This window comes from Mesoplodon bidens, assembly GCF_964165515.1.
Source record: "Mesoplodon bidens genome assembly, chromosome: 15".
Classification (NCBI taxonomy): domain Eukaryota; kingdom Metazoa; phylum Chordata; class Mammalia; order Artiodactyla; family Ziphiidae; genus Mesoplodon; species Mesoplodon bidens.
In genome coordinates this window covers 72,341,948-72,360,550 of record NC_138171.1, presented here as the reverse complement: position 1 = coordinate 72,360,550, position 18,603 = coordinate 72,341,948, and the positions used below count along the sequence as shown (strand labels likewise).

The 18,603-nt window shown below is 41.7% G+C and overlaps 1 protein-coding gene and 1 pseudogene across 3 annotated transcripts; both read left to right on the top strand.

Moving 5' to 3' along the window:
• The first annotated feature begins 40 nt into the window (after positions 1-40).
• On the top strand, positions 41-11,165 carry TRMT6 (tRNA methyltransferase 6 non-catalytic subunit). Of its 2 annotated transcripts, XM_081255699.1 has the most exons (12): positions 41-329; positions 2,880-3,007; positions 4,475-4,584; positions 5,134-5,225; positions 5,355-5,438; positions 5,704-5,828; positions 6,595-6,953; positions 7,343-7,428; positions 8,063-8,165; positions 8,268-8,354; positions 9,676-9,912; positions 10,995-11,165. In XM_081255699.1, exons 1-11 carry the CDS (start codon positions 202-204, stop codon positions 9,883-9,885), a joined length of 1,512 nt encoding a protein of 503 aa, XP_081111825.1. In that variant the 5' UTR covers positions 41-201; the 3' UTR covers positions 9,886-9,912; positions 10,995-11,165. The 2 variants fall into 2 exon arrangements, with proteins under 2 accessions (XP_081111825.1, XP_081111824.1); XM_081255698.1 differs by having other exon boundaries at positions 9,676-11,165.
• A 5,703-nt stretch (positions 11,166-16,868) lies between these two features.
• Positions 16,869-18,080, top strand: LOC308628362 (EEF1A lysine methyltransferase 2-like; annotated as a pseudogene). Its single transcript has one exon. The product of its transcript is annotated as an EEF1A lysine methyltransferase 2-like (transcript).
• Positions 18,081-18,603: the final 523 nt, after the last annotated feature.

Sequence of the window (18,603 nt, the reverse complement as noted above, 5' to 3'; positions counted from 1 at the left end):
CTCCCGGAAGCTGTCCTGAGGTTCTTACCGGAAAGCGGAAGCGGCGCGCAGCACGTGGGGGCGGTGCCGGTCGGAGGGCTTTGAGTCCTCTTGATTTGTGGGAGGTGAGGCTGCCGGCGGCTACACCCTACACCCCAGGGCACCGGGCAGAGCGCGGGGAAGTGGAGAGAAGCTGCGGAGCTCGGAGACCGGCTGAGCGTCATGGAGGGCTCTGAGGAGCAACCGGGCCCACGGCCACCGCATCCCGGGGACCACCGCATCCGCGACGGCGACTTCGTGGTGCTGAAACGGGAAGATGTGTTTAAAGCAGTGCAAGTCCAGCGGAGAAAGTAAGTCGGGTCGCTGGCCTTAGGGGTTCTCCGCCCCCATGTTCTAGACACCCTCTCCCTCCAGGGTTCCATTCTTGGATTCCCAATCCATTCTGGATTCCCAATCCTCTCCCTCGTTATCTCCTCTCGGTTCTTCCCACAGAGACCTTTGCCCCCAGGATCCCATCCTTGGCTCTCGAGATCTCCCTCACTCCTTCTGTCTTCCTACAGAACTCCCCTCCGTGATCTCATACTGGCCCTCTATCTTAAGCATCTCACTTACACTTTCCAGGGTCCTTTTCCCATTCTTGGCCCTCAGATGCTCCGCCCCTCTCTCCAGGCCCCCACCCCACCCCCTGTCCTGGGGTTCTTGCCCCAGGTTTTGAGTTATTTTCTCCTGTCTTCTCGCAGAACCCACCCTTCATCCTCTAGTCTCATTCTTGCTTTCCAGAGCCCCCCTCATCACAACTTTATTTTGTATTCTTGAAACCAGTGCTTTTTGCTTTTCAGAATTTCTGATTAGAAATGTGTAAAGTGCTAATACGAATTATTTAAGCTTTTTAATTGATGTATAGCAGTGCAGCAAAGTCCTTAGGTTATACGTTCGATGAACGATTCCATGTGCAGATGAACCTTTGGTTTTTCTTTCTCGTGTTGTCCTTTTAAGTTGCTTGATCGTGAGATGTGGTTGTTTGAGTTTGCTTCTTACAAATGTGCTCTTTTAGATAAGAGCTTTTCATTCCCAAGGAGACAGACAGTTACATCTTTATTTCTAAAAAGTATTCTTTAGACATTTATTTTGAAACACTTTGCATCAGTTTTCTTGGCAGAAGCCATAGCATTAGTTTCCATTTTGTTTAGAAAACGACTCTTTGAGCTCAACTACATCCCAGGCCAGACTCTCCCTTCACTGTTTCCTCGGGGCTGCACTCATCTGGTTGGGCAGAAGCAATCCTGCCTCTGTGAGCAGACTCTGCACATCCCCCTCTTCCCCAAGGAAGGTGTGGCTCCATGTCCTTCTGACTGGGTCCCACTTTCCTGACTAGGGCAGTGACCTCTTGTCAGGCCAATCAGTTTGAGTGACACACCCTTCTTTGCATATCAGACCAGCTGCCAGGGGGTAAACCCAACCCAGCTCAGACACAGTGTTTTGCTAGCACTGGGCTACTCTAAGGATGAGGTGGGGGAGGGTACACATCTGGGCTGAGCTGAGTTTCAGCTTCTCTGAGGGGATTCATGTCAGCAAATATTTAGAGTGTCTGTTATGTGTTAATCACTGAGGAGCCAGCAAAGAGCAAGAATTGGCCCTGTCTGGATACTTAGGATCTTGGAGAAATTCACTCAGGTGGTTCAAGTAAGGAGACTTAATGAAGATGTGACACATACACATACAGAGATGTGACAAGGTTTAGAGAACCAGTAGAGACTGGTGATGCATCCAAGGGTCTAGAATTGTAGGAAGCCTTCATTCAGCAAGGGAGCCTGTGTGATGCGGTCTGTGCATTCTGTTATGGTTGGCCTCTTGGGGCACAGAGAAAGAAAGAGAAGGTGTAGGATGGGGCATAAAGAAAATGAACCAGTGTACATCTTTCAGAATGCAGAGTTCTGTTGATATGGGCCATGTCCTGAAGCTAAGCAGGGCTTCCTGAGATCCATTTGTTCTTTGCTGGATAGACCGTGTGGTGCAGTGGAAAGAACCAGGCTTTTAGGTCAGGCAGACTTGGATTTGAATCCCAGCTCCTAGTGTGTAACTGAATCTTGGGCAAGACACTTTTCCCTCAGTTTCAAGTTTGCTCATCTGGAAAGAGCTGTGTCCCAGGATTACTTAATTGAGAATTAAATCAAAAAGTATGAAACACCAGGCACATACTACCTAACCCCTGATCGACACTCGGTGGGTGTTAGTTTTTGTCTTTTGAAAGGAAAGTTTCTTTTGTTTTTGTGGGCTTTCCCTTTTAAATTGTAAGAAGATAAAAATCTGGGTAATGGGAAAAGCTGAGATTGCCTGGGCCTCAGTAGAGCCTCATCAGTGTTAGGTACTGTTTACACATGTGTAGATTGTCAGTAATGTTCATATGTAAATATCATTTGCTTTTACGGGATGATTTTCAAAGAAAATGGCCAGTCAGGCCAGGGAATTTGTTAAATCCCTGTCATCTCAATGATTGTTCAGTTTTGAGATTTTCTTGTGTAAGTTACAAGAGGCGTCACAGTGTGTGTCTCAGTGGCATGGCAATCTTGCTGCTCAGGAAATCCGAAGTCTGCGAGTTTGGACATCCTGTCAGACAGTGCAAATTGGAGCCAGACCAATGCCTCGGAAGAGGAATGTCTTCTGTCCTTGTTTCTCATTCCAAATTCAGTGTTTTTGTGCCTTCTTTATTAATTTTGTGCAGTGTTTTGTGTTTCTGGCCCCAACCCAATCCTCTCTAGTTCATTTGTCGGTTCATGGTCAGAGATAATGCTGCTGATCATCCTTTAGGGAGACTGATTATGAAATAACCTAGATTGAACAAATCTTCCCTATACTGAATACAAATGAGATTCAGCTAATTGATTGCATTTCTTCCCCAGAAAAGTAACTTTTGAAAAACAGTGGTTCTATCTGGATAACGTCATTGGCCATAGTTATGGAACCACATTTGAAGTGACCAGTGGAGGAAGTCTTCAGCCTAAGAAGAAGAAGGAAGAGCCTACTTCAGGTGCACTGTACTACTTAGGATGTATGAAATAGATGCTCTTGAGCTGGCTACTCAGAAACCTGTCAACTCGAATTAATTCTAGAATGCTAGCCCAGGCTGTCCCCAAAGAAATCTAAACTCATAATCTAAGAACTGTAGCTTGGTGGAATTAATTAGGGTCTGCTTTTGGCCTTCAGATACCTGGGTTCTGACTCCTGCCCATCATTAACCAGCTCTTCGACCTTGGGCCAGGTATTTGATGCCATGAATCCTTGCAGCTTCATTGTAAGAGTGGGTGTGGAGCCCTGTTGGTGTCTAGAAGTTACCAGCTCTTGAGGTAGTTAACATATAGGGTAAGGATAAGAGGTCTGGCTTTGAATTCAACTGACTAGGTTTAAGTTCCAGCTTCATCACTTACTTTGTAACCTTGACCTAGTTATTTGGTTTCTCTAAGTTTTATATTCTCATCGGTAAAATAGGGCCATAAATACGTTTATTGCCCAAGCTGTGGTGAGTGTTCAATCATATGACACAGAGGAAGTTCTTAACAGTGCCTTGCCTGTTAGAGTAACGACCCCATAATTTTAGTATTATTGTTAATTAAAATTAAATACTTAAATTTTTATCAAAATAAATGTGCTTAAATATTTTATTAATAAAATTAAAATACTTAATTATTAAAATTAAATAATTAAAACACTATTGAAGTTCTGGTTCAAACCAGTTTATTAATTACTTTTAAATCAACATTCATGTTTTTATTAAGCACCAGATATGTTCTAGACATGATTAAGCAGTGCAATTTCAGCAGTTCCTTAGATAGACTATCCCATAAAATTTATTTAGCAGTGGGGAACACCAAAAATAAGCAAACAGCATAATTTCAGATGGTGATGTGTGCTGTGCAGATGATAGAGCAGGGGGGTGTACTGAAGGCTGATTGAAAGACGTGAAACTTGTCTGAGATGGTGAGCTCAGCCCTGAGTGATGGAAAGGATCCACCCACTTGGAGATGTCACGAGAGCATTCCAGACAGAGGGAGCAGCAAGTGCCAAAGCCCCGCATTGAGACCATGCTGCTGTGTCTAAGGAACAGAAAGAAGGGCAATGTGGCTGAGTACAGGGGTTGAGAAATGAGCCCTGGAAAGGTAGCCAGGGGCCAGGTCATATACAACCTTGCGGGTCGTCTTTGAATTGCTACTGGAAGCCACTGTGGGTTTGTGCGTTGGAATAGATGAGCCAATTTGCATTTTAAAAAGAGAACTTTGGTGTCACGTAGATTGTAAGGGGACAAGAGTGGGAACAAGAATATGAGTGAGTGGCTTGGGGTAGTCGTGACAAGAAAGGATAGTGGATTGGGGTGGGGGCAGTGGAACCGGAAGGCCAGATTCAAGTGGCTGATGGGCTGGATGTGGATACGAACTTAGAATAGGAAAGATTTTTAAATAATTTCAGATCATACATGTCATAGAGCAATTTTCTTCCTTAGAGACCAAAGAAGCGGGCACTGATAATCGAAATATAATCGATGATGGGAAATCTCAGAAACTTACTCAAGATGACATAAAAGCTTTAAAGGACAAAGGCATTAAAGGCGAGGTAAAATTCAAAGGACTTTTTTTTTTGTTTTCATTTGGTATTTAGGAGATTGCTTGCATTTTAAAGTAGACTTCTCCTAAGGTAAAATGTAAAAATACTGTACACTTCTGTTAAAAATAGCTTGAAGTGTATATGCAATTCAGTATATCAAAGGTATTGTTTCTTATAGGCAGGAATGTAAGTGAATGACATTACTAATAGTGTTAGCAAAAGAGAATTTGATAACTTAGTGCATCTCAGAGCTTAACTTTGTTCATTTTCAGTAACGTTTTCAGCCAGTGTCTTCAGGACTGACAGTTTTCTTTACCTCTTTTCTCCCTTTATTGTATGTCTGTTCTTTTACTTTGATTTAAATGGAGTTTAAAGTACTTACATTTTAATACAAATTCTAGATAAGAGTATAAAAATACAAAGGTCACCCATTTGGACTTCTGTGGAAAAGGGCCTGGAGAATCAGACCTTTGGATACATTCTGGGGTAAGAAACCTTTGAAGTATCTGTGCTGTGAAAATAAAGTTTCAGGAAATCTGCTTGCTCCTTTTCTTGTAGGAAATAGTTCAGCAATTAATTGAAAATAGTACAACATTCCGAGACAAGACAGAATTTGCTCAAGATAAATATATAAAAAAGAAGAAAAAGAAGTAAGTAATTTTTGTTTTTAAAAGGATGAAAATATAAAATCTTTTTATAGATTTATAAAATATATTATTAAAAATAAAATATTTTTAAACTAGCTTTTTAAAATTGATGTTCTGTCTTTCCTTCCCCAGATATGAAGCCATGATTACTGTTGTGAAGCCATCCACCCGCATTCTTTCAGTTATGTATTATGCAAGAGAACCTGGAAAAATTAAGTACGCTTTGTTTCCTTTCAAAAGTGTAATTGGGGGAAAGTATATCTTTAAGAAAGTCATGATTTTAAGTAAAATGAAAATCTTGCTCATCTGCATAAAGTGTCCTCCTACTTCATAAATTGTAAGTCCTTTTTTACTATTGCCTCCAAAGCAATCAATAATCTTACCAACACCATTTTTATGAAACAAACAAAACTTGAAAAATTATGATTAAAATAGCAGACTTTGCTTAGCTATAAATGAATGAATCATTTTTTTTCCTTAGCCACATGAGATACGATACACTAGCCCAGATGCTGACGTTGGGAAATATCCGTGCTGGCAATAAAATGATTGTGATGGAAACATGTGCAGGCTTGGTGCTGGGTGCAATAATGGAACGAATGGGAGGTAAGATTTAACGTTTTCACGTTCATTAAAAACCTACCATGATTCGAGACGAGGGGTCTAAAAAACTCAAACTCATGGAAAGTGAGGTTGAGTTACTGGAAGCGAGTGAAATGACTTGGGTGTGCCTGCACAGCTCCAGTCTCTGGGACCTTCCTCCGTAGCCCACAGCTCCCAGCCTGAGCTGTGCTGGCACTCCCGACGCAGTGTCCTTTCCAGCTTCTGTGTCAGTGGGGATGGTTCTGAAGCCTGTGACTGGCTAGGACCTCCAGGACCGTGATTTCAGTTAAACTCTTGGATAGCTGGTGCTCATTTTACCGGCCTGAATTGAGAGTATAGGGTGGGAAGAATACTAGGGATGTATTCTGTACTAGAAGAGTACAACACAGCCTGATTTGTCTGCCCTTTTTATGACCCTGTTGAAGATAAGAACTTCTAACTACCCTGTTTAAAGATTGGACTTGGGGGATGCTGAGAACCAATCACCAATCATGTGACATACAAAATTTATATGATCACAGGGTTTTACTGTAGTGTCAAGGGGGGTACACTTCTTTAAGACTTCCTGTGTACCTGTTTGGAATTCTGTTACCCCCACTGGGAATACGCATGGACTCCAGATGGACCCCCAGAGGAGCTGCATCACCTTCAACCTCTGAACAGCGTAAAGCAGAGAGACCTTCAGTCTCCTTACTGTGGAGTACCCCAAGGGTTGCATAGTCTAGAGCTGCCTCCATTGAGCAGATATTTGTTTCTTTTGTCTGTTCAGGTTTTGGCTCCATTATTCAGCTGTACCCTGGAGGTGGACCTGTTCGGGCAGCAACAGCATGTTTTGGATTTCCAAAATCTTTCCTCAGTGGTCTTTATGAATTCCCCCTCAACCAAGTGGACAGGCTCTTAAATGGAACATTTTCTGCTGAGATGTTATCTTCAGAGCCAAAAGACAGTGCTTCGGTTGAAGAAAGTAATGGCACACTGGAGGAAAAACAGACTTCAGAACAAGAGAACGAAGACAGCATGCCAGAGGCCCCAGAGAGCAATCACCCAGAAGAACAAGAAACAATGGAAATTGTCTCTCAAAATCCAGACTATAAGGAGCCTAAAGAGAGAGGAAGCAAAAAGGATTATGTAAGAATGTTAAGAGTTCCCACTACCCTCAGTACCTTCCTCAGGCTTCATTTAACTTCATGTAAGCCCTGAGATTTGATTTGGCTTTGGAGCGTCAGCTTCCAAGGTAACAAATATCAAAACAGAGAAAAAGTGTGTGTGAGTGTACACACGTGTGATTTAATCTTTGGGATGGAGCTTTAGGATACAGAAGCATTGTATAGGTGGCTGCATGGTAGTTTTATAACCAAAGGGCTCTCTTATGTGTTTTCAGCTTCCTTATAAATGATCTCCTCCTGTTGCCTTAGTCCAAGTTGATAAATATTATTAAAATGTTTTGACAGACCAGTGTTTCCATAAACCCGACTGAATGACCTCAGTATGTTGGTATCTTATTTTTCTTCTTGAAGATTCAGGAAAAGCAGAGGAGACAAGAAGAGCAGAAGAAAAGACGTTTAGAGGCTGCTGCTCTGCTGAGTGAAAGAAACGCAGACGGGTGTGTTGATGAAAGAACACAGGCGACACCTTGGTGCTCGTGGGCCCTGCTTCAAGCAGATTAGCATTCTCTGTCTGCTTGTCTATTTCGGTTGTAATGAGGGCAAACATGATGATCCTGTCCTGGGTTTTTAAAGAAAGGAGGCTGCATCTGCCAGAGATGGGAAATTGATTATGCTGCTTTCAGAGTTTTAGAAGAAATTGAGATTTCTCCAATGATGGCACATCAGATTGGGCTGTGTAGTCCCGCTAGGTGCAGGTTGGGGGGCATTCCAGTTGATGTGATACTGCCTGAGGGCATGGGCTAAGGAAAACCTGACAGGAAAGGCAGATTCAGGTATCTGCAAAGCCAGTATTACAGTGTTGTTTTTTTTAAATCAAGACTGTCATCAGAGTTGCCAACTCTAAGTTGGCCGCTTGGAGTTGCCAATCACCATGAGAGTTTATAATCCAGTTTGTGTTTCCTAGAAAGTAATAGCTCGTGATTTTATTGTTGGACTCTCTAGAATGTTGTATTTAAAGTGCTTCCTTGTGTGAGTCATGCAAATAAATACGTGATATTTTAAATGCATTTTAAAACCTATGCTCTGCTTTGGGGACATAGAGAAATAATTTGTCTAACATTTTCCTTGCAGTTTAATTGTAGCTAGTCGTTTCCATCCCACTCCACTGCTGCTGTCTTTGCTGGACTTTGTGGCTCCTTCAAGGCCATTTGTGGTCTACTGTCAATATAAAGAGGTAATACTGAAACAGAGTGGACAAGAATTCTTGCATCTGAATGTTGATTCTCAAATTGCACCCTTAAAATAATTATTAACAGAACTCTGTTTATGCCTTTAGCCTCTGTTGGAATGCTACACAAAACTGCGGGAAAGAGGAGGGGTCATCAATCTCAGGCTGTCTGAAACCTGGCTCAGAAATTACCAGGTATGTGTGCTCACAGCCAGTCCTTGGGAGCTGCTCTCCCGGGTCGCTGGCTCTGCACAGTAGTGCCAGAAGCTGTTAATTAGGGATCTCCCTGTTTCTATCTATAGAGATGAAAGAGTCTCACGTCTATAACTCAGAGAAAGTGCCCTGACCTTTCCGGACCCTTTTTTCTTTTTTCACGTCATGGTCTATTACTCAGATACCCGAGTCCAGAGACATTTAAAATGCAAACAACTATGGTTCATGTTTCCCCAAGGCCTTGAGATCACTGTAGAGGGAATAACTGATAATAGCAAAATCCCTAGGCTAACAAGAAAGTGACCCTTTCCTTTCTGCTGGGATGTCTTTGCAACAAGTGTTCGAGAGGTCCTGGTGGGCTCCGTGTCAGTTCATGTCCTCTGGAATGTATATGCGAAGATAGAATTAAAAGTGTAAGAGAAATGCCTGTGAAAGATAAGACAAGAGGGAGCAGGATTAGGCAGGGAGAGCTGTCAGACCGTGATACAGGTCTGATGCCTGTGAAAAGTGGGAGGAAGGAGGGGAGGGGAGGAAGAGCATGCAGTGCTGCTCTGGGAAAGTCTCAGCCAGGATGATGAGGAACCCCAGAGCAAAAATTGCCCATTACAGGAGTCCTGTGTTGGACAGAAATGGTCTAGTTGTGGTACCCATGCTCAGTTATCAACTAGGAATAGCCTCCCTGGGTGTGAATCTCAAAGAAGCAGCAGCTAGAGGCATTCTATTGCTTCAGCTCACAGCCAGTTCCCTCTTAGAGATCTGGGGGTGCACCTCCATGGCTGTCACAGGCCCTGCCCTGCTTCCTGGACATCTTACTTAATCCAGGACACTCTGCAGACCTGGGAAACCCTGTGCTTCTTGGTAGTCATCTTATTTAGCTCTGGGAACAGGAGAGAAGAATTTTTGACAGAATTAATAGAGTGTTGGAGAAAGAAGGCTCTGGATGTATGTCCAGTAGCTACTTCTCCATGGACCCAGCTCCACTGTTGACCATGAAGAAAGAGGGAGAAAACCAGGCCCAGAGCACTACACAAACCAGTTGCCCTTTCACCCCCAGAAACTTGCTTCAGGTTTAAGAGAAATGGTTTCAGTTTTATATTTCAAAAGAAAATCACTTAAACCAATTTCTACGCTTTTATCTGCACTGTCATGTGAAAGACGGACCTCTTTAGGAATTGGTCTGATTAAATTGGTCTCTCTTCAGGCAAATCTGTGTCATTTAAATGTTCGTTTCTGGCATGTGTATTGTTAACATGGCTTTATCTGCTTAGGAAAACATGAATGTCTGTCTTTCTGTCTTGATTAGGTTTTGCCAGATCGAAGTCATCCCAAACTACTGATGAGCGGAGGTGGGGGATACCTTCTCTCAGGCTTCACTGTTGCCATGGACAACCTTAAAGCAGACCCCAGTCTCAAATCCAGCACCAGCACTTTAGAATCACACAAGACTGAAGAGCCAGCAGCTAAAAAACGGAAGTGCCCAGAGTCTGACTCAGCCTTTCAAAAATTGCTTTGATTTTTGTTCTCAGACATTATGCAGTTAGTAAGTAAACTTTAAATGCCATTACTAATTGTGTTTTCATATCCTAAGAATGAGAACGTGTCTATACCCCTGTTCGTGGGAAGGACAAGTAAGCCTTTTGTCCACCTCTGACACAGATTGGTTCTGTCTGTCAAAACCTCGAGCCAGAATACCCAAGCCTGGGGTAAGCAGTAGACTGGTATATGGCCAGTTGTGTTTATTTCACAAAAATCCTCTAAGTACTTTTAGTGCTCTGTGCAAATATCTTGAGAATTTAGAGATCAAAGAAATATATTTATACAAAGCTTTGTTTATATGTTAAGCCAAGTGGAATAACACACCATCAGTGAAACTTGAGTACTGAAACGAAGGAATCTGTGGAAGAAATTTCCTCTGTTCATTATGTTCTCTTCAACCTAAGCAATATGAATGTGTGTGAGACTTACAGTACCAAAAATGTCCACCCTTTTCCCTCCAATGGAATAAACTTTAAAATTTTTTATATTTTATTATTTTAATAGTTGATGACCTAGAAAAGATCTGAGTATTTATTTTACTGCTGTTTTTGTCAGTAGAAAGGTGTTGTAGGGTACTTTTTTGAATTAATTTGCCAGTCCTCTCATTCTTTGTTCCAAATAAAGTGACTAGAATTTTTGTGTACTATTAAATGAAACAGAAATGTTTTTTTTCCCTCCCCAGAGGCTTACGGAGATAGATAGATACATGTATGTGGATGTTGGTATATGCGCATACATACATACATTTATATGTGCACACACATCCACATGGAGACAGAGAGAACACACTGTCCATGTGAACTGTAACAAAGTTTAGTGCAGGGCTTAGACCAGTCCTCATTGCATTAGTGTCACTTCTTGTCAGCAGTATTTTAAAGTGCCTTTTTTTGGTGATCATTAGTGCTGGTTTGTTGAGCTCTGGCATGACTAGTGGTTAGCCTTTCTAAGCTCTGAAAAAGTGTAATTAAATTATTTGGTCATCTGCAGCCAAGAGAAGTGTTTAGAGGAAGCCACGGCTCTCGCCCATTGAGAGTGAGTCTTGCTCACTAAACATGCTCATCGTGTGTATTGTTCATGTTGTTATAGAATAGATGCAGATCATCCAGCAAGGGGCATCTCAGAAGAAAAAAGAAATGGCTTTTTCCTAATAGCATGTACTATTCTAAAAATGGCCAGTGTGGTTACCAGCAACTACAGTTTTGATTCCGTTTTCTTAAGACAATTGCTTTTAAAGAATAAAAGCGTTTCCTACTATGATCCGTCTGACTTACATGAATGATGCTGTCAGTGATGCTGCATTCGTTGGCTTTCAGCCGACTGTGACACGTGGTCTTTGTGAGAAAACATGCCTGGATCGGCACATCACTGAACATGTCCTTGTGGACAGTTGTCACTCACATGCAAGCAGTCAAGCTTGGTCAGAGAGAACACAATATATGCACAGACTAGATTCCGTAGTGGCTGGTCTCCACTGGTCACTGTTGTTAGAGCCATCTCCTACTTGAAACTCAACCCGTTTTCAAGTCCCAACTCATTCCACTCATTGTGGGGGTCTGCACTGCCAAGGCCCTGTGCGCCCATATAGCTGCCCCTGGAGTTGACATGTGGACTTTTGCACCAGGTTAACTCAGAGTTAACCTTTACTTGTTATGTTGTCTCATTCATGTAATTTACTTCATCTTTGAGTACTGATGATTTAATTCAGTGGTTTGAAAATTTAGTGTGCACCAGAATCCCCTGGGGGGGGCTTATTCAAACACCGATTGCTGGGCTTCACTGAGTTTCTAAGTATTAAGTCTGCAATGGGGCAGGAAGTTTGCATTTTTAAGTTTCAGGTGACTCTAGTGCTGCTGGGCCGGGACCCACTCCTTGAGAAACACTTCTGTGTATATACACACACATCAAGAGTGTCTTGTTTATAAAGTGGACATCCACCTTTGGAGCACATGAGTGGGTAATTCTGTGACTACTAGACATCCAGTCACCAGGAGAGCTATGTGAAATAGCACTTTAATGAATGGCCATCAAAAAGTAAAGACAAAATCATTATGTAATGTCCATCTTACTTCTCCATTGGATTAGGGTACTTGGAAATATACAGTGGTGCCAGTTAGAAGATTTTTTAGCATAGAGGTACATTAAAATTGTATGAAGTTTTATTGAGTTGTAATTGACATCATAACATTGTGTAAATTTAAGGTGTTCATTGTTGATTTGATGCAGTTATATATTGCAGAATTATTACCACCATAGCATTAGCTAACACCTCCACCTGTGACATACCATTTGGGTTGGGGGCGAGAACATTACAAATGTACTCTCTTAGCAACTTTCAAGTATATAATTATGGTTAATTACAATCACTATGCTCTACATTAAATTGCTGGACTGTATTCATCTTATAACTGAAAGTTTGTGCCTTGTGACCAGTATCTCCCCGTTTCCCCCACCCCCCAGCCCCTGGCAATCACCATTTTACTTTGTTTCTGTGAGTTTGATTTTTTTAGATTCCACATATAAGTGACATCATACAGTATTTGTCTTTGGCTTATTTCACTTAGCATAATGCCCTCAGAGTCTATACATGTTGTCACAAGTGACAGGATTTCCCTCTTTCTTGTGGCGGAATAACATTCCATTGTATATATATGCCACATCTTTATCCATTCATCTGTTGGTGGACACTTAGGTTGTTTCCATATCTTGTCTATTGTGAGTAATGCTGCAATGAACACGGGAGTGCAAATATCTCTTCAAGATACTGATTTCATTTTCTTTGGGTATATATTCGCATACAAAAAGTCTACGTTTTTACACACCCCCTACATTTTGTATTTTTGATGTTTTGTCTTTTTCATGTTGTGTGTCCCTTAATTATTGTAGTTATATTTATTTTTAATACTTTTGTCTTTATAAGTGACTTACCCACCACTATTACAATATTAGCGTATTCTGAATTTAACTATATATTTTACCTTTGTCGGTGAATTTTATACTTTCATATGTTCTCATGTTACTAAATAGCTTATTAGTAGCTTTCACTTCAGCTTGAAAAACTCCCTTTAGCATTTCTTGTAAGGCTGATCTAGTGGTGATAAACTTCAGCTTTTGTTTGTTTGGAAAATTCTATCCTTCGATTCTGAAGGACAACTTTGCTGCATATAGTATTCTTGGTTGGCAGCTTTTTCTCTCAGCACTTTGAATATATCCCACTTGTTTCTGGCCTGTAAAGTTTCTGCTGAAAAATCTACTTGTAGTCTTACGGGGTTCTCTTGTAGGTAACAAGTTGCTTTTCTCTTGTTGCTTTTAAGTCTCTCTCCTTGCCTTTAACTTTTGACAATTTAATCATAATGTGTGTCAGTATAGGTTCATCTTATTTGGTACTCTTTGAGTTTCCTTTATCTGGATGTCTGGTTTTTTTTCTTCCAAGTTAGTTAGGGAACTTTTCAGCCATTATTTCTTTGAATAAGCTTTCTGCTCCTTTCTCTCTCTCCTCCTAGGACCTCTATAATGTGTATATTGGTCCACTTGATGGTGTCTCAGGTCTCCTGAGCTATGTTCACTCTTTTTCATTCCTTTTTTCTTTTTGTTGCTCTGACTGGATGAATTCCACTGGACTGTCTTTGAGTTCATTGCTCCTTTCTTCTGTTTGATCGAGTCTGCTATGAACCCCTCTGTTGAATTTTTCAGTTTAGTTATTGTATTATTCAATATTCAGTTATTCTGTTTGGTAGTTATATTTTCTATCTGTTTTGAAGTTCTCACTTTATTTATGAATTGCCCTCCTGACCTTGGTGGGCATCTTTATGACCATTATTTTGAACTCTATCAGGTAAATCACTTATCTCTTTCATGAAGATCTGTTTCTGGAGATTTTGCTTGTTCTTTTGTTTAGAACATATTCCTCTGTTTATTTTCCTTCACTCTCAGTCTTGATGCCTGCACATTAGATACAATAGCCACCTCTCACAGTCTTGACAGAATGGTCTCAAATAGGAGATAAACCTCATCAATTAGCCTGATCTGAGCTCTTGGTTGTCTCCCACGACTTTCTGATCTCCAAGCTACTTGATGAGCAACTGATAAGCTGTTAAGTACCCCTGACTTTGTTCTTAGTGGCTCCCAGTAATTGAGGGTGTGCCACGACCCATCAGTATCCCAAAGGGGAGAATTGCTGTCAACACCTAGATGCAGGCTGATTAGAAGTGGATCCTCAGGCAGCAGCTGGGAAAGTATGTAGTTAAGCCCTTTCCAGGGGGAAACTGGGAGGTGAGCATTTTTTGCCTGCTCCCTCTACGCTGAACCCAGATGTATAGCTGCAGGGGGTGCTCCTGCACCCATATAAAAACTTCTTTGCTAAAGTCCTGTGGGACTCGTGAATGCAGTTCTCATTGGCTATTAGATTTGGGGTTCTTGGGTGGCAGCTGGGATGCCAGACATGCATACAAGCTCCTTCCAGAGAGGTTGGCAATCGGATAATGTTGGGGCAAACCAGAGGTGGGAAGTAGGGAAAGTGCTCATAGACTCCCGTGGCCCTGGATCACAGCCAGTCCCTGAATGTGTGCTAAATTAGAAGCCTAGTGCTCAAGGAGCAGCTTGTAAAGTGTGCAGTCACACCCTTAGGGAAAGGCTGGGAGATGGGTGTTGTTCTTTGCCACTTCTGCACTGAGCCCTGGGGGGTGGCCACAGCAGCAAGTGTTTAGTTGCCATTAAGAACTGCTACTTTGTTTGCTACAGTCCTGTGGGTCTCATGGACCTAAACCGCCTTGGCTTTCAGAGCTAGGTCTTTAGGAGGCCCGTTCATTCCTTGAGTGGGACTCTTAAATGTTGGGGTGCTATGTTGTGGTCCAAACCCTGTGCTCCTCAGGGAGAGGCTGGGAGTTGGGGTTGGCATTTCCCTCTCAACTGTACAGTGCCGTGCCAAGGATGAAGTTGAGAGTGTGTCTCAGCTTCTCTTACTGGATTTGATGTGGCTTTTCTCATCTGTCTGATGTGTAGGAATCACTCAGCTAGTTTCTGGATTTCTCTCAGAGGGGATTGCTCTGTGTGTAGCTGTACGTTCGGTGTATCCGAATGAGGGATGAGGGAGTTCAGGACCCTTCTATGTTGCCATCTTGGTCCCCTCTCTCATATGAAGCAGATTTTTTTTTTTTTTTTTTTTTTTTTTTGGCCGCGCTGCTTGCGGTATCTTAATTCCCCGACCAGGAATCGAACCCAGGCCCCCTGCAGTGGAAGCTAGGAGCCCTAACCACTGGACCGCCAGGGAATTCCCTCATATGAACCAGATCTTAATGGGTAATCATTCATTTATTGGTTGTATATGGAAAAGCCAAAAATATATTCTTTTTTAATATGTATAAACTTTTGAAGAAAAAGTAAGGTGTGTACATTTTGTTTTAAAGCATTTGTTGTTGGAGATTGTCATGCTCAGTGAAATAAATTAGAGAAAGACAAATATCATATGATATGGCTTGTATATGGAATCTAAGAAAATGGTACAGGTGAACTTGTTTGCAGGACAAGAGAGAGAGTCACAGACGTAGGGGGCCAACTCATGGTTGCCAGTGGGGAAAAGGGCAAGGGGGAGTGAATTGGGAGATTGGGACTGACATATGCACACTACTGTATATAAAGTGGATGACTAATAGGAACCTACTCTATGGCACAGGGAACTCTACTCAGTGCTCTGTGGTGACCTATATGGGAAAAGAATCTAAAAAAGAGTGGCTTATATGTATATGTGTGACTGGTTCACTTTGCTGTGCAGCAGAACCTGGCACAACATTGTAAATCAACTATACTACAATAAAAATTAGTTTAAAAAAATAAAGCATTGGTTGTAAATATTGCAATAGCAATAGTAAATACTAAGAAGCATGTCCTAAAAATCTGATTGTTAAAATTCATGTTGTTCTAAATGGTCCTGATTTTGGACTCTGTTTAACTAGTGCTAGAAAGGATCCAATTACATCTGATATCTTTACTAGAAATAGAATGTTGCCTCTGGGCTAGTATTAATTTTTGTAAAATAAATTACAGATTTTTCTTGGCCTTATGTAATACAGGTCAGATGGCAAGAAATGTGAGTACCTGAAGAGCAACTGATAAGCTGTTAATTACCCCCATTAACATTTATTAGGCACCCACTGTTTTTTGACCCTTTCTGAGGAAGTGCAAAAGCTTTGAAGAATAGGAAATTAATGTGATGTACTCCCCCCTCCAGTTCATTAGTAACCTGGGCTTCTGGCATTTAGATGAGGTATTAAAACAGGACTGGAAAGATTTAGACATTTCATTTTCACATTGCCAGAAAGTTAACAAGGTACTAAAGAAAACTTGTTTCAAAATGTGGGTGGCCTCAATATGTTGTATGTTGTTATCATTCTAAACCAGCACACTTGGAAAAGTAGAGAAATTCATCCAGAGGGCGGAGGGAGTGAGAGTGAAAAGTCATTTGCCTTCTGGGAGTACTTTCCACAAACAAATAAGTGTAAGTAAGGTGGCCTCTCACAGTTCTTTTCCATCACCTGTGAGTGACACAGAGTAGCTGTAAGGCGACAGACTCAAGGAATAGAGGAGACAAAAATAAGAATATGCCTGCTTTAAACCAAGTGTCAGCAAGCCACAGCCCACAGCCCCAATCTGGTGCACTGCCAGTTTTTTTGTATGGCCTCAAGCTAAAAGCTGGTTTTTCCATTTTTAAATGTTGAGGTGGAGGCAAAAGAAGAAGAATTTTGTGATATGTGAAAATTACGTGAAATTCAAATTGCAGTGCCCATAAATGAAGTTTTATTGGAACACGGCTAGGCTAATTTGTTCAAGTATTGTCTGTCCATGGCTGCTTTCTGCTATGGCCAAGCTGAATAGTTGTGACAGAGACCATATGGCCTTCGAAGCCTAAAATATGTTCCATCTGGCCCTCTAAGGAAAAGTGTGCTGACCACAGATTTAAGTGAAGCGATGAATGGAACAGGAGGGCAGCATTTCGGAGCGTGGGGGGTACAAACAGAGCAGTGGCGCTGGGGCCCCAGGCACAGTCAGAGGGGCAGTCCCAGAGGGGATGGCTTCGTCCCAACGGCTGGGGCCCCAAGAGCACTGGGATGCTATTATCTGTGAGAGAGAACTGCAAACTCTCCAAGAATATGGAGATACAGGATTAATCTCATTTGGAGAAGAGGGTATGGCTCGACTAAGGTAGATGCAAAGACACAGGATTCTCTTGGATGCTTCAGTACTTGATAGTGAAATCGGAAATGGCAGAATTTGGTTTCCCTAACATGACTGGAATTGATACAGCTTTCCAGAAATATTATAGAGAAAGAAGGTTTATTAAGTTGAAGGTAGAAGACTTTTTGAATCTTTCTGCAAAGCTGCCTCGATTTCATACTAGTATTGCCAAAGGGACTATTGATGCCATAAACCGTAATCCTAACAATGCAATTGAGAAGGTGAAGCATTATGTGAAATCTCTTTCCAGAATGTTGAAAAGTGAAAGACTTTTTTCTAATAACCTAATATAATTTAACCAAGGAATCATTGCTAAATGAATTCAGTGAAGGATTTGAATTTCTCAAAGAGCTACCAACACCCAAGTTCATCTTTGGAGGCAGATCTGGAAACAGTGTTGCATCACTGGTTTTCCAAAAAATGTGAGACTTTTTATTGGACAAATTCAGTTAGCTTTTTTAAAGAAACTCCACAACAAAGTAAACCTGACACAGAAAATCCAAGGGTAAATAAATGCTTAGTAATCACACAGGATGCACACGTTGTATAGATAGAACAGGTTAGTTTAAAAAAAAAAATCATGAGCATGTAAGTGGTTGGGTTTTAGAGGTAAACCAAGAATAATTAAAATGTTTCTTTTGTATTTAAAATGTAAATATTTTTCTTTCTGATTTAAAAAGAAATATTCCTGTAACTGCTGAAACAGTTAAAAACTTTAAAGCAGTAAGTGAATTTACAGGGAAAAAAAAAAAGATGTAAAGTGAAATTCAAAGCTCTTTCTCAGCCCTCTAAACCTATTGGCAGCATTTGACCCCTCTCCGTGTGACGGTTTCCCTCTCCTGGTTCCCTGCTTCCTTTTTAGCCTTTTTTTCCTCCATCTCTGTTGCTGGTTCCTCTTCATCTCTGAGATGAATGTTTAGGAAAATATCAGTGTGCCCCAGGGCTCAGCACCTGCACCTCTTCCCTTTTTTTGTCCATACTTGCTGCCTGGGTGTAGAATGTTCAAGGGATTTGGGAACTGATAAAAGAAAAAGATAGAACTATGAGGTGGCAGGAGTGCATACCTACTTTTTTGGGTGATGATGAAGCTCTGCACGTTTGCAAGGGTGGGGAGGGAGGAATGTTCCTCATAGCAGGAATCTGTCCAGAAGCTACACCAAGGGGGTTGCTACTCAAGGGGAGGAGGGCAAGAGAACTCCCAGGGAGAGGGGAGTCGGAGTGGAGCCTTTGGTGTCTAGGTAATGCCGCTCAGCAGCACGGCAGGGAGTCGCTGAGTCAGAGAGGTCCAAGGGGCAGGAGTCTCACAGCTTATAAGGATTGAGGTCTGTCTTGTAGTCGCATGGCTCTATCTTATCAATGGCCAGCAGATGCTAAGTATAGTTTGGCAGAGGTATGCAAAGCAGATGGGCCTTGAATGTCCAAAAATGTGCTCCTTTGGGCTATGTTTAAAACGAATGGATGTATGAAT